The sequence below is a fragment of the Schistocerca serialis genome, chromosome 4 (genome assembly GCF_023864345.2).
Source record: "Schistocerca serialis cubense isolate TAMUIC-IGC-003099 chromosome 4, iqSchSeri2.2, whole genome shotgun sequence".
Lineage (NCBI taxonomy): Eukaryota > Metazoa > Arthropoda > Insecta > Orthoptera > Acrididae > Schistocerca > Schistocerca serialis.
The window spans coordinates 285,776,094-285,792,616 of record NC_064641.1 but is presented as its reverse complement, the minus strand read 5'-3'; the positions used below and the strand labels follow the sequence as shown (position 1 = coordinate 285,792,616).

At 40.9% G+C, this 16,523-nt stretch overlaps 1 protein-coding gene across 1 annotated transcript in view; it reads left to right on the top strand.

Moving 5' to 3' along the window:
* Positions 1 to 16,523, top strand: part of LOC126473883 (protein RRP5 homolog) — a 182,881-nt gene that overhangs the window by 69,456 nt on the left and 96,902 nt on the right. The window contains exon 12 of the mRNA XM_050101221.1: positions 7,398 to 7,550. Within this exon, the coding sequence (XP_049957178.1) occupies positions 7,398 to 7,550 (153 nt within the window). The remainder of the gene's footprint in view (positions 1 to 7,397; positions 7,551 to 16,523) is intronic.

Below are 16,523 nucleotides of genomic sequence, written 5' to 3'. Positions count from 1 at the left end.
GACACATCATCATCATCATCATCATCATCATCTTCTCTGGATATTGGATGGGATGTGAGGCCCTGTAGCATAGTCTGCTAGATCACTGGATTTAAACCCCCCAGATTTTTTTCCTCTAAAGTCATCTGAAAAGTGCTGTGTATGCTGAACCAGTTCCTGATGTGCAGACCGTTCAACAGTGTGTTCACGATGCCTGTGACACTATTTGGAGAGAGGCCAGAATATGTGAAGGAGTGTGGCAATCTATTGTGCAATGTGTGAACATGTGTGTTGCATCCCATGGTAGCAACTTTGACCTTCTGTTGTGAAATGGATGTGACGCAGCTCTGTATTGTGTTCGAGGGTGACCTTTCGTCATTGCACTCACACTGTCAATTTCTAGACACACATTTATAGGACCTTTTTTCCTCCATTTCCAGTGAGGAATCCGACCCTGAAGTTTGTTGGTTTTATTATTAATGTTCACCCTCTATGAAGTGACTGTCATGCGTCAACCCTTGAGAATTAGTTGACAATGGAGAAAGTGCTGAAGAGGGCAGTAGTCTAACACCCTCTGGGTAGAGTTAGGCCAGGACATCACAGGCAATGTGTAGTATTGTATTTTTATGCTGAAAGACAATGTCATGGTGACCTAAGAGGGATGGGACAGTAATGGCTGCTGTCCATAGTACTTACTGTGCAAACCATAGTTGATGGAGAACAGGTCAGAGATAGTCAGACTGCATGTTCCAGATACACCTTGCTCCTGCTGAGGTGCCGCTATGGTGAACATGTCACATGGAGCTGTCTGCTGACACAAGATTGCTTGTAAATACCAGGGCCTGACACTTGGCGGTCAGTCCCTTGCTAAACTCTGAAATCTTTAGTTATGCATCATTAAACAGTAGAGTTATGTGTCTTACATTTGTGATTTGAATTGCTCCCTGGACTGTAGTAGGCTCTTAATACGCCTTTGCTACACTCTATACATGTTTTCATTAGCTGTTCACTTCGAGGACTCTGCCGTCATCAACCACAATAACTGCCTGTTTTGTTACACCGATCTCTGCATTACCGCCCATGCAAGTGATTATAAGCAGTGTTCCAGCTGTCCAGAGTAGGACAGGAAAATGGCTATGAGAACTTGCTCACTGTACAGCTATTCCAGGAGAACAGGGATCCTTGGTTTGTAAAGTTGTGGCAGCAACAGTTGCACATGCAACAGCAACAGCTAGAAAAACAGACCGAGCAAGGTGACGTGGTTGTTAGCACATTTAACTTGCATTTGGGAGGACAACGGTTCAAATCTATGTACGGGTTTCCGGATTTAGGTTTTCTGTGGTTTCCCTCAATCACTTGAGGCAAATGCCAGAATAGTTCCTTTGAAAGGCCTAAATCGATGGGACTGATGACCTCACTGTTTGGTCGCCTCCCCTGAATTTAACAACCAAGAAAAACAATGGGAATTCCACCAGTCATAGCAGCCTGCTGTTACAACAGCTTTAAAACCAACAACATTCGACAGCTGCAGTTTCCTCGCCTCTCTGAATGTCATCTGCTTCCTTCAACGAGGCAAACAAGAGTTAGGAGATCTGTTTACATAATTTTGTTATTCACTACAAGGCAAACCAAATGACCGGCACTGAATGTCAGTGTACCCTCTTATTACCTTCTATTAGTATAAACTGTACAAAATGGTACAAAAGCTATGCCCACTCTGTAAGCCTAGTAATTTGAATTTTTTCTGATTTTTGTGGTTTTCTGACTAACTGTTATGATTACCAAACCCAACTAGGCTCAAGTTCAGTTGATGTCTTAAGCAACGTAAGCAAGCCTATGCTTCATAGTCTGCTAACTAATAAGGCTTGGCACAGAGATGTGATTTTTCCTTTAGTCAGCATGGCACATCATATGTGGTATCCATAATCCATAATGTTGTTCTGTCATACCATTCTGAGCAATGATTTAAAAGTTGCCAAGGCTCACACAATAACTGCATCATTGCAAGCTATGTTTCCTCTGGTGTTGACAGTGTCAGTAGTATTAACCACTGTTGTGCTCCACAGTTGACTTAGGACTTCCGAGTGTTATCGTCGTACAATTTACTGAACATCTTTCCATCTGATAGTCCGGTGACATGGGTTTCAGTGGTTAGTGCTGTAGTTGGTGACTCACTGCCCTATTCATTGGTAGAGTTGCGAAAACAGAAGTGCTTTTCTTCACCGGTAGCGTGTCCTAAAGTGAGCAGGGGCTGATGTAACAGTTTCATTCCCATCATTGTCAGTGTGGCCCAGTAAAGTCCATACCATCAAGCTGTATCCAGATTGTGATCCTGAGAGCAATGCCATCATTGCCATTTGTGTGACATCACCTGTTTTGCATGCCGCAAACCGTGGCACCCAGCAAGTGCCTCCTCAGCAATCATATGTCAACAGCTTCGACTGTTAGTGTGCTGACAGTGAATGTGCAGTTGGTCAAAGGTACAGCTATATCTCTGATAAATGAGGACATGTAGTGGCACAATGGTCTCCACATCTGAAGTGCTCTCAATTTAGAGGGCTGACATACAGTGACCAGCCGATCCCATTGTGGGGTCAGGTTGTAGTCCAAGCTAAGCACAAAAATGTAGTTTGGCAACTAACCCTGCTAGTAGTAGTCAACTAATGGATAACAACTAACATTTTTGGCTTAGATACTTTTACACTTCACTTCATGGTTGCAAAGATTAGAATTATATCCCTGGTGTCTTCCAACCAGTGAGCTGTACCCGCAATCGTAGTTAAGAAACCAAATGAATCATTAGCATTTGTGCTGATTTTAAGTCTACAGCTTATGCTCAAGCAAATCTCAATCTGTATCCAACTTGTAGCTGAGAGAATTGTTGACCAAAATTCATTGAGGGACAATATTTTTCAAAGAAATAGTCCTTGCTTACACCTACTTTCAGTTGCCTGACGATGATCAGATGAAGCAGCTATTTTGTGATTAATATGCCATCCAGCATGTATTGTTATAACACTCAAACATGATGTACTTTCCTGCTCTCAGATGCAGAGTTTGACAGGCATGAAATGCTGTATTTTGCCCGAAGCAAAAATCAGTGACAATCCCTCGATGAATTCCAGATTATGGTAGGCAAAGTGGCAGCAGAAACATGGTGTAATCCACTATTCTGCAGGGTGTTGTGCCATACTGCATTGTTGGCCAGAGCATTTGCATAAAGGCACTGACCTGACATGGTGCACCTGTTTTCATTGTGGCATAGGTATAGTCATTCCTCGCACACTCCACTCCTCCCACAGCATGTCGGGGAATGTACAGAATGAAGGCAATGGCTGCCACAGCCACAGTACGTCCCGTCAGGAACTGCTAGACCTGTGCAACCTACGTCGCCACAAGTCAGTCCCACCACAGTGTTGCAACCCATGGTCACACCCTGACCAACCCCAGGCAAAGAGTTCATGTTGATTTCATCAGTCTGTTGTGAGGAGCAATGTGTTTGCTGGTTGTCACGCCCTCTCTAACTTTTCCTATGTGATAGAGATGACTACCACCACCAACAACACCACCACTGTCACAGCTGTTACAGTTTCCGACAATGCCCATTGGTTCATGGCATCTATGTTTCAGGATTTTTGTCATCGTAATGGCATTGAGCATGTGACTACTGTCCCTTTCCATCCTGCCTCCAATTCAGATGCCAGGCAGTTGGTCAGGACCTTCAAGACACATGTACACAAAATAATGGTAACAGACAACTCTGATGACACAATCACCAGCTACCTTGCCACCTACTGGTCCCCCTCCGTCAGTGAAATACCCTGGCTGAAATGTGCAGGCACAGATCCTGCAACCTCTCTGAGCTGCTGAGTGGAGCCACCATCTGTGCACACAGCCACATTACCACACAGATTTCCACATCTGGGCTTGTACTTCCAGGCAGAAGCTCAAGCGAATCCAAGGTCTTGTCATTGGCAAATGTTTGATGTTGCAGCCAGCCAGAATCATGTGGGCAGGCATCGACTGATACATGTCGTGGCTCCGGCCCCCCCCCCCCCCCCCATTACCCATTCCCTTCAAAAATCGCTAATTGGGTGAGATCCCCACCACTGTGCCTGGGACATTCCTGTTTGTTACTGCTACAACCTTGTGTTTGGCATCAACAGGTGGTTGACAAGACCAGCACAGGGAGCTGAGGGTGGAGGAACCATTTTCCCCCTAGGCCACTTTTGGCTACCATCAACTCCAGTGACACCCCCACAATGCAACAACAGTGGTGGTTCATTTTGAGACTCAAGTGCCAGTGCAGACCAAATTTTTGTCCCTGTATCCTACGTGGATGGCACCCACTGCCCTGCAGACAGGATCAGACTGTGCGCCAGGACCCATTGATCAGTCAGCAATCCAATGCGTGCGCTGACATTCAACTTGAATGAACGCTTCAATGACCAGAAGGCTTCAAGCATCTCTCTCTTCCCTATCTCGCTGAATTTGGCACAGGCTGGGCCATTTCGAGCCATGCTGACTATAGTGGGGAGGTGTTTAGTTCTGATAGTGATTCAGATTCCTCGTCCAGCCCAAGTAGGAGTATAGAGAACAGGGCAAATGTACTTGGGCTAGATGCTCTCCAGCCACAGCATGCTCCCAGGCGAGTCACTGCCACAGCACACATGCATGTTTGTGTGTGATTAATTGCCCAGACTAAAATCAAGAATAATGTCAAGTTTAGGAATTTTGTGCATTAAAATGGAATTGTTACCTAGATGTAGGAGTATAGAGAACAGGGCAAATGTACTTGGGCTAGATGCTCTCCAGCCACAGCATGCTCCCAGGCGAGTCACTGCCACAGCACACGGGCGTGTTTGTGTGTGATTAATTGCCCAGACTAAAATCAAGAATAATGTCAATTTTAGGAATTTTGTGCATTAAAATGGAATTGTTACCTAGATGTACTCCAGATAATGTGTCGTCTGTCAATAGTAATGTTGTTATCTTACATAATTTTGTGAGTATCAGTATTTTAAGGATTAAATAATCTGAATAATTGAAAGATCGTTATGTCATCAATTACTGTTATGGTATTTTCTTTCAGAAATTAATACTTCTTGTCAAAAGTTCCAAAATTTAATGCAGCAGTCTTACTCTGTGGACCAAAATACATCAATGGCTTTTATAAATAATTTGGGAGTAAAAGTAACAACTCGTTGACTGGCAGATATGCTCAGTTGTCAAAAGGCGCATAAAGAGGAGTGAGAACTGGACGAGCATTTGAATCAATTCTAGAATGAGATTTTCACTCTGCAGCGGAGTGTGCGCTGATATGAAACTTGCTGGCAGATTAAAACTGTGTGCCCGACCGAGACTCGAACTCGGGACCTTTGCCTTTCGCGGGCAGGTGCTCTACCAACTGAGCTACCGAAGCACGACTCACGCCCGGTACTCACAGCTTTACTTCTGCCAGTATCCGTCTCCTACCTTCCAAACTTTACAGAAGCTCTCCTGCGAACCTGCAGAACTAGCACTCCTGAAAGAAAGGATACTGCGGAGACATGGCTTAGCCACAGCCTGGGGGATGTTTCCAGAATGAGATTTTCACTCTGCAGCGGAGTGTGCGCTGATATGAAACTTGCTGGCAGATTAAAACTGTGTGCCCGACCGAGACTCGAACTCGGGACCTTTGCCTTTCGCGGGCAAGTGCTCTACCAACTGAGCTACCGAAGCACGACTCACGCCCGGTACTCACAGCTTTACTTCTGCCAGTATCCGTCTCCTACCTTCCAAACTTTACAGAAGCTCTCCTGCGAACCTTGCAGAACTAGCACTCCTGAAAGAAAGGAAACTGCGGAGACATGGCTTAGCCACAGCCTGGGGGATGTTTCCAGAATGAGATTTTCACTCTGCAGCGGAGTGTGCGCTGATATGAAACTTGCTGGCAGATTAAAACTGTGTGCCCGACCGAGACTCGAACTCGGGACCTTTGCCTTTCGCGGGCAAGTGCTCTACCAACTGAGCTACCGAAGCACGACTCACGCCCGGTACTCACAGCTTTACTTCTGCCAGTATCCGTCTCCTACCTTCCAAACTTTACAGAAGCTCTCCTGCGAACCTAGCAGAACTAGCACTCCTGAAAGAAAGGATACTGCGGAGACATGGCTTAGCCACAGCCTGGGGGATGTTTCCAGAATGAGATTTTCACTCTGCAGCGGAGTGTGCGCTGATATGAAACTTGCTGGCAGATTAAAACTGTGTGCCCGACCGAGACTCGAACTCGGGACCTTTGCCTTTCGCGGGCAAGTGCTCTACCAACTGAGCTACCGAAGCACGACTCACGCCCGGTACTCACAGCTTTACTTCTGCCAGTATCCGTCTCCTTCCTTCCAAACTTTACAGAAGCTCTCCTGCGAACCTTGCAGAACTAGCACTCCTGAAAGAAAGGATACTGCGGAGACATGGCTTAGCCACAGCCTGGGGGATGTTTCCAGAATGAGATTTTCACTCTGCAGCGGAGTGTGCGCTGATATGAAACTTGCTGGCAGATTAGAACTGTGTGCCCGACCGAGACTCGAACTCGGGACCTTTGCCTTTCGCGGGCAAGTGCTCTACCAACTGAGCTACCGAAGCACGACTCACGCCCGGTACTCACAGCTTTACTTCTGCCAGTATCCGTCTCCTACCTTCCAAACTTTACAGAAGCTCTCCTGCGAACCAGGAGAGCTTCTGTAAAGTTTGGAAGGTAGGAGACGGATACTGGCAGAAGTAAAGCTGTGAGTACCGGGCGTGAGTCGTGCTTCGGTAGCTCAGTTGGTAGAGCACTTGCCCGCGAAAGGCAAAGGTCCCGAGTTCGAGTCTCGGTCGGGCACACAGTTTTAATCTGCCAGCAAGTTTTGAATCAATTCTTTTTCAGAGCTACGAGTTTTATCATCATCCAATGTTACAGTTCCAAAATTTGTTAGCCAATCTAATGTAAGAGATTCAGAAATATTCCTGACTGTGTGCATTTTGAGAAAACTTGTAAAAAATATTTGTCGTCGCTGGACATGTAAATAAGTGATCAAATATTGGAGCTCGGCGTTTGGATGCGCATTCTTCAGTGCACAGCATGTTTTGAGTTCCATTCCCTTTTATTGTTTTTGCTAATTCCCTATGGCCCACCTCCCCGTCCCTCTCCACACACACACACACACACACACACACACACACACACACACATCACTTATGGAGATTAACTTTATGTTTCCATAGAAATGGAACTCTAACTAGCTCTGTCTTATGTTATATTATGGTAGCCGTACTATAGTTGCAGATTTGTCTGATTTCTGCCGATGTTAGTAGATACCTGTACAAAATATATTTATTTTGTATAATTAATGGAGTTGGCCTAGAGTTTTATATGACTTTTGGTATGTTTTCATTTACAGTGGTGGGCATCAAGAACTGATAACACTGTTGGTTGGGAAGCACTTGAGAAAGATCTTATTGTGCCAAGTGTTGTCACTAAAGTTGAAGAAAAAGGTGTTAGTGTACAGCTTCTCTTTCCAGGCATACACAACAATTTCTTTATCCCTGTTAAGGTAAGGACCTACATCTCCATCTATGCTCTCCGAACCACTGTGAAGTGCATGGTAGAGGATGCTTCCCATTGTGCCAGCAACTACTGCTTTGTCCTATCCCATTCATGTATGAAAAGTTGGAAGAATTATTGCTTAGCACCTCTGTATGTGCTGTAATTAATCTGTTCTTGTCCTCGTGATCCCTACGGGAATGGTATATTTCTAGTATATTTCTAGCTGCTCATTGACACTTTATAAGTAGATTTAATGAGATGGCTTGTATTTGTCTTCAATCAAGTGTCCGCTACTACAAGTTTTGTCAGTGTTTCTGTGGTGCTTTCACATGGGTCAGATAAACTCGTAACTGTTTGTGTTGCCCTTTGTATAAATGCAGTATCCCCTGTGGGTCTTATTTGGTACCGAGCGCACACACTTGAACAATATTCTCTTTCTTGTATTCTGTTGGTTGAAATATGTTTGGTACAAGGCATTTTATGAATGTCATTACCATGTGGAATTCCAATATCAAGTTCATAACAAGTATTTGTATCTTTTCAAAAAAGCCAACAGTTGTATGAATAGACTGATTATGAACTGATGAATTGGTAAATTAAATATGGGAGTGAAACAAATAACAAGGTGCATATGCAAATAAGGAAGAAAATCAAATAGAAAACTATGTGTGGGCAAGATATGAATGAGTGAGGGGGGGGGGGGGGGGGGTCAAGGAATGAAGGTAAAATGGAGCAGAGGGAAAAAGAGGAAGGAAAAAATGGGGAAGGAAAAAAAATAAGCACGCTAAAGAAAGGGATAAATGAGTAGCCCAGATGCAAAAGCCACTAACTGCATAATAAGCAAAACTGAGATAATAGGGAAAACTTTTCACATCCGAACTATTAAAGTTAAAGATTTCCTTTCTTTTTTTGCAATTGTGTATTATATGTTAAAATATTAAGTGAAACATTGACTTAGCAGTTTTTGCACACAATTCATGCAGTTAGTGGGTTTTGAAAACATATAAATTCAATTGTGAAATAAACATTCTGTTTGCAAAACCCACTATTCAGTGATATGTCAGGAATGACAGGAGGAAGGAATTTAATTACTGTAAATGCAAAGAGAATACAATCCTACAAAACTGGTATGTAAAAATGTGAAAGTGATATTATTTTACCAAGAAAAACTGACTTGTTTGATGTCAAAAAGAGAAAAAAAATTAATCTTCAACATTACTTTTTTTTTTTTTTTTTTTTTTTTTTTTTTAAAAAAAAAAACCGTACCTCTGTGCTTTTGACATTACAAGATATTGTAGAAAATGAAATAAACTCCAAATTGCTTCTTAGTAAAACATTGACAAAATTTTAGAAATGAAATAATTGGCAGGAAGTTGCATCATAGCTAAAACAGCGACAAAAAGTCTAGAAAGTGAAATTGGGTGAAAATTGCTTTTAAGTACCATCGACCTCAACATTGTCCATCAACTCAGAATCGCTTCCAGCTTCTTCCTTGTTCTGAGGGTTGGCAGTGACTGGTGTGACTCGGGGAGTGCCTTTCTGCCCTTCAAACATGTCGGTGTAGAAATTGAGTTTGTAGTTGGTTGCTCAGTCTTCAACAATTTGAAGCTCCAAAAGCTTTTTGACGTCTCCAAGTTTCGCTTCTGGAAGTTCTACACCTGCTGCGATTGGTGTTGGTCCATTTGCATTGTTGAAACTTTTTACCTTCTTCAAAATGGTCTTCCCCTCTCCAGCTTCAAAACTGTAGGAGGGCTCTCCACAAACTAGATAAATCTTCTTGTTTTTGCTTTTTGTGAACACAATTTTTGTGGCTTTTTGAACCTTGAAGTACCAGTAACTTTCACTGAGCCTTTCGTGTATTCTTTCCACTCTTGAACAGGATATTCATTTTGTCTTAAATACACTACTGTTGCAAATTTCTCAGTGTGCTGAATGTATACAGACGAGTTTTCAATGATGCTCAACTTGCGAAGTTGTCTTTCGGTGTTACCAAAAATCTTGCCTGGTGGGATAAATGAGTGGCTCACCATTGGAAACCACAGTTCTATTTCTTCTACATTGTCAAGAGCTCTGAGAAGAAGCCAGTAACATAACATGCCAATCATTGTCCTGGTTTTATTCTGACACCCAACTCCGTTGGAAAACAACCGAAGTTTTTTCGCTTCTTTGAAATTTAGGTGAGGTAGTCTGTGTTGAACCATTGACACTGTTTGGTTTGATACTTTGGATTATTTGTGTTTCAGCCATATGTACAAAAACACTGTTTCAGTGTTCTGGCGGAACTCTGGCAGACTGTATAGTTGTAAAGGTATGCCTGATGGGAATAATAGGCCACTTGATCTAGTACCTTTGGTAGTACTAGATTCTTTTGACAGTCATAGCTAAGAGTTATTTCTTCCTTGTTATTTTCTTTCAGCTTTGTGTAGAATATGTCTGTTCTCATATTGTGGACTTTGAGCTGGGTTTGCAGGCTATCCTGCACATGCAAAAATAAAAGGAGTAGTAAGGATGATGAGCGAAATTAAAAAAATCAGGTAGCGTTTATAAAAAGGTGTGATTAAACCACATGATTGGTGGAAAATTTTGTGTTTTACTGCCAACAACCACTCTCCCAGTGCTCACTTAAAATCCTCTCCATTGGATAATTCCTGTGAAACTGAAACTGGGAGCAATCTGGCAACAGTGTAATTGTATTGCATAGCACATCTATGCATGCTTGAGAGCACTTCGTGCTGCTTCCTGTGAGATCTACTGCACTTAACACAAATTTTCATTAGAGTTGTTATGGACTACATGCTTACTTTTTTGCCAGATTGCTACAAGTTTCAGTTTTGCAGGAATTGTCCATTGTATTGGTTGGACTACGCTACTGTACCATCTTCTACATTTAAACCATCCACAAAATCACTCATTTTCTTCAAACACGCATGCAAATACATCAACAGACACCCTCCTGATCAGCTGAACTGTGCTTACTGGTGTATATTTTAGCAATGCTTCGGCAGTGATAGCTTCAATGTTGCCTAAGTGTTCACTACAACACAGCCAACCTAACTCTGAATAAGAAAAATATCCCTTCTAATCATAACAAACTGAAAGGTAGCTTTGAATGTCTATGTTGGGAAGTCTGATGTCAGTTTGCTAGCTTTGCATCTGGATGTGGCATGGCGACTGCCATTCCTTGAAGTTTGCAGGTTTTGCAAATGTTGGACATTTAGCGAGCTTTGTATCTGAAGACATTGTGTAGTTAGTGGCTTTTGTAAGCAAACACAATTTTCTATGGCCATTTTCAACATTGTATAGTGGGTTTTGTACCCTGAAATCTATTCCATTGTGTAAGTTCTGAAAAAATTTGTACGTCAATATGTCCAACGATGAAAAATGCATTCACCGGCTTTTGCATCTGGGCTACTCAAATCTAAAAAAGATGAAATAGCGAACTGGGCTTACATACACAAATAATGTTGATGCAGAATATGAATAGAAAAAGGAAGATTGAAGACTATGGAAGTGACAGAGTGGGAGAAGAGAGCAGTGTGAATGATGATGATGTTGAGAATCCTAGTTAGCAGTTATCAAATACAGAGGCATTCATGTTGGATTGAAGGATGTAGATGAATTATGAACAGGTAACTAAATCACCATTGTTATTTTCCACTCCATACTCAGTGACAGAATATTGGATAAAAATTTTGTAGTGACAGTTTTGCTAATATAAAAGTATATCAAAAGCTTACTGTTTAGTTGGTGGTTTTCTTGTCGTCTTCCTGTGGGCAAAATTTAGTTTTTGGTTGTAAATCTTGGAAATTGAGTTTTCAGTAATTGCAGTGTGTGTAGTACGGGCTTTACAATGGCGCTACTTACTCAAGTTATTGATATGGTTAAAGTAACTCAGTTAAGCATGTCACAGAAACAATTATGGAGTTTAGAATGAATGTGAATAGCACTCTTTTATGCAGAAGGGAAGGATAACTTTTGATAGCGTCAATCTTATTTCAATGCATGATTTAAGAAAAATATATAAAAATATACCCTTGAAGGCATTGGAAGGTGGACTTCATGAGAGATGCAGAATATCAGAATATGTTTCTGAATGACCCATGGTGTTTGGTTTGAACCTCTGTAGCCTAAGAAAAAAACAGATAAGTTTTCTACTTTTTCTGTAATGGTGAAAAACTTAGTTCAATACTGTTGAGATTGCGCTCTCTCTCTCTCTCTCTCTCTCTCTCTCTCTCTCTCTCTCTCTCTCTGTGTGTGTGTGTGTGTGTGTGTGTGTGTGTGTGTGTGTGTGCACTTACATGCGAGCATGCAGATGTGTGTCAGTGAAATATCTAGGGATAACCTTGGATGAGAAGCTAACTTGGACCCCTCATATTAAGAGTATCTGCTCCAAGGCAAAAAGCACTTTAGTGAGTACTAGAAGGGCTTGTGGCAAAAACTGGGGCCTAAGACCCAGGGGTATGCACTGGATATACACGACGGTGGTTAGACCTAGGATTTCCTATGGGGCCGTAGTGTGGTGGAAGAAGGTAGAACAGTGGGTTGCTGCTAAAGAGCTTGCTAAGGTGCAGAGATTGGCCTGTTTAGCCATAACGGGTGGAATTAGCAGCACACTAACTGCTGGAATGGAAGCCATGCTGGACATGCCTCCACTTCACTTTTGGGTTTAAGATGGAGGCAGCAGCTGGGGCATACAGACTTAAAACTGGCCAAAACTGGGTCTCATTTGGATATCCAGAATCACACACTAACATAGTGAGTGAGGCAAATATAGATATGGCTGGGGAAATGCCCGCAGACTATATAATAACTCCTAACTGTTTCGACAAGCCTTACAATATAATAATTGGAAGTAGGGAGCAGTGGGAGAAAACAGTTCGACACCGTACAGGGGACATTGTTTGGTTCACCGATTGGTCGAAAACAGATCAAGGCGTTGGGGCAGGGTTGTACGGGGTTCAGCCAAGACTGGAGAGCAGCATCTCTCTAGGGAAACTGGCCTCTGTATTCCAAGCCAAAATTACTGCAATCAGGGCATGTGTGGAGGAGAATATGAGTAGGTGCTACAATGATCATAGCATCTACATCTATTCAGACAGCCAGGCAGCCCTGAAATCATTGGCAGCTCCTGCAACAAGATCTAAGATTGTTGCAGATTGCCACAGGGCGCTGGTGGAGCTAGTGGGAAGCAATAGGGTGTACCTAGTGTTGGTCCCTGGCCACTCAGGGATCTGTGGCAATGAACAAGCTGATAGATTAGCTAGGATGGGGGCAACAACTCCATTTATTGGACCAGAACCAGTCTTGGCAATCACCAAGGCTATGATCAAATTAGAACTATGGAACTGGCTTAGGAAACAGCATGTAGGATATTGGACCAAGGTCCATAAACAAAAACATGGTAAGGTAATGATGCCCAAGCCATGTTTTAAAAGAAGCTCTGTAATCCTGGGATTGAACAGGAAAGAGATCAAACTCATGACTGGACTGATGACCGGCCATGGGAACTTCAAAAAACACCTACACACAATGGGTATAATGGAAGAGGACCCTAAATGTAGGATCTGCGATGAGGGTGAAGAAACTGCATCACACCTAATCTTTGAATGCATGGCATTGGAGAGTAAAAGATACAGAATCTTCGGGACAACTAGACCTGAAGAAATTGTGTCTAACAAAAAACTGGTAGAGGGACTCCTTGCACTATTTAAGGGCACTGGTTGGCTTTACTAGATATACAGGGAGTGATACCGCACAATAAACTTAGTTTCGGTGTGGGCAGTGGCGGGTTATACCTAAGCTGTTGTAGCTCTCCTGTTAAAATCAAATCAAAAATCAAATCAATGCATGCGTGTGTACCCATCCCACTGCTCTTCTTATGGATTGTTCTACGAAAATCCTCCATTCCGAAAATAATCCAGTTCTGATTAGTACAAATTTTTAACATAATTGTAAATATACTTCATATAAGCATTGTGCTCATTCGTTGATATAACACTTACAAACTGGATAGTTAAGAACGCTCCTTTAGTTGACATGCATGACTGATATACTAGTGTGTTTATTGGTGATTTGACATCACCCCTAACCTCTGGTGATTAGTTAGGGTTGAATATGATACCAACTGCAAGTTGACCTAATACCACATTAAATGAAAAGGTAAATGTGAAACATATAAAAAATTTCATGAAAATAGATTTAATTGGGTCTTTGGAGATGAATTGACAGTCACGAAGAGTGCAAGTCAATCAGTTGTTGGTAGTTCTGTAGTATGTTTTCGTAATAACCTGTTGCAACATGCTTGCTATTAATGCATTATGAAGCTGAGTGGTATGTACTTAATCTCAGTAGACTCATCACTGCAAATGTTACATCTAAACACACAACATTCTGCAAGGTAGTGGGCAAATATTATACAAAAGATAACAATTGCAAAATCCTTCTTGATTTACAGTATAGGAACAGTTAATACTGAGAATATTCAATTACATTACCTTTATCTTGAAAAGAACTCTTTAAGTTCATGACTAACATTTCTTTACTCCAGAGAATATAAAGAAAGTGCATTTGTTAATGTCATAAATAAGTTATCTGAGCTCGATAAAGGAAAAAAGAACTCATATCAAATCAAACTGGCAACAGAAATGGGCAAGAATATCATGATTTCTGTTTTTAACACATTCTTCCTGAAGATGTGAAGTAATGAATAAATTAAGCAAGGGTGAAATAAAAGTAAAAGTGAAATTTTCTGTATTTGATCCAACTAAAGATGTCTTCAACCCAAAGCCTTGTTTAAAAATCACAATGCTTGCTGGGTGTGATCCTGTTGGTGTTGTGACATTGCCTTCACCTGCCATTTGAAATTCGAATAATATTAGACTCATAAGATGCAGAATAGAAATTGATACAAAGCTTGAAAGAAACAGATTCATTTGGTAGGAAATAAGAAATGTTGCTTGTAAGAATGTATTTAAGAATAATGAGGCACACCGCATTAAATTAAACAAACGGGTTCAGCATCTTAAAAAGTTAAAATTATACGGGAAGGGAAAATTATTTTACAAAGGTACTCAGGGAAAGAGAAAAACATCGTGACACTGTGAAGAAATGGAACAAGGCAATTAACAAAAGGAAAGTTAGAGTTTCAGGCAAACAAAAACCAAGAACATGCTCAATTAAACAAAATTATTTGAGAATGTCTTCAGGACTGTGTGAAAAAAATACAATACAATTTTGTTAAAAATGTTGAAAACTATGAAACTATGAAGAAAACAAAACAGGCACTTACATTTGTTAGTCACCACATTTCATCAGCTAAGATGTTGAATGGAACCGTAATTAGGAACCGAGAGGTAATTGTACATACATCTAAAGTTACCTTTAAATATTTGTATGAATAGGTGATGAAGTTAATAATGAAAATAATGACACGCCAGCAGTCGTGCCAGATTAGGTTTGTAAAGTCATTCGAGATACAAAGACTGGAAAGGTGCCTAAGAATGAAGGTGTTTCAGTAGAGGTAGTTGAAGCTGGAGATGTCATAATACAAAAGGAACTTGAGAAATTGTTTACAGGCTGTACGTGGAGGGACACAGTTTACCAAAAACTGGAATGTTACTTCACAAGAAATGAGAGTGTAATGACCCATAAGGCTAATTGCTCTAATGAACTAGATAGTCCATATAGTTATCACCTACTACATAGAAAAATTGTAGATTTTAATCAAGCAAGTGAGCAGGCTGGCTTAGAATTGGATACAGCGCACTGGACCAACTGCAAGCCAGGAATGAAATAAAAGAATGGTACAATGAGATTGAATTATTACTTTGTCTTAAATTAATAGACTTTTGAGAAAAATATTTATGGAAAAGTTAATTAGATATTAGTAAATACAAATGTAAATGTATCAGGTTGTTGAGAATTTAATAAATGATACTGAATGCAGTGTACAGTTGTCTCAATAAAATAACTACAAATCCAGAAACTTTTCAAAAATTTGGAGGGAAAATTTGCTGTATTTCGTACATATATACTTAGATGTGGAGAAGTGCATTTGTGCCACTACTTGTAGTTAAATATAGTCATTCCACTAGTGCTTCGGTTTATTAGTCTGTTTAGTAGTTGGTTCTTTGACTCACAAAGGTCTAATGTTAGCTTGCTGCTACTGATATTGTATTTTATATTTTATGGGGTGTTCTTAGTGATTTATTATAACCAGTATTTCATAAATTTTCACAGTAGAAGTTACTACAATTGGTAACAATAGATTGTCTGTGATGTTTGTAACCCACTGTTTATTTGCTCTATGACCCTAAAAGCACAGAGCTTTGTTTCGCATGCCCTTCATCTGATCTGTATCTGGTCTTGTTAATATTACATTACAATACGTGTTAACCCTTTGCATTATGGTGTCGGACCTCCTCTAAAACACAGATTTTTCATATTGACTCCAGTGTTGTGTGATACCTGGTAACAATTTTTATTTATGTATTTATTTTTCCTACAACTTTCTCTTTCTGTTGCAAGCAGTCCAATGTGTTTTGACATGTATTACCAACAGGTAATGCAAGTTGTTCCCTCTGTTTAACATTAGGCTACGTACTCATGTGTATGCAGGTTATACTGTCATTTTTGTGTGTCGAAGAAATGTTGGACATTAGTTCAGTAAATTGTAGTTGTAGACGTGAAGGCTTGTAAGCTTATTTCATCAAAATATGTGGGAAATTAAAGGTAGACTAAATAAATTTGTAATGGAACTTGAGTCTCACATAATTTGTATCTCACAGCATTGTTTATGTAGTATAGAAGTACTGATGATAGAGCACAACTTACCTGATTTCTATGCAAAGATTCCTTACAGGTGGGACTGGCCATTTACACAAGTGTATTTTTCTGTGTAACAGAGTGGACATATCGGAACATCGTAAAGATAAAATATTTGAAGGGTATGCAGTATAGTTTGAATTTTTGACTGAAAAGC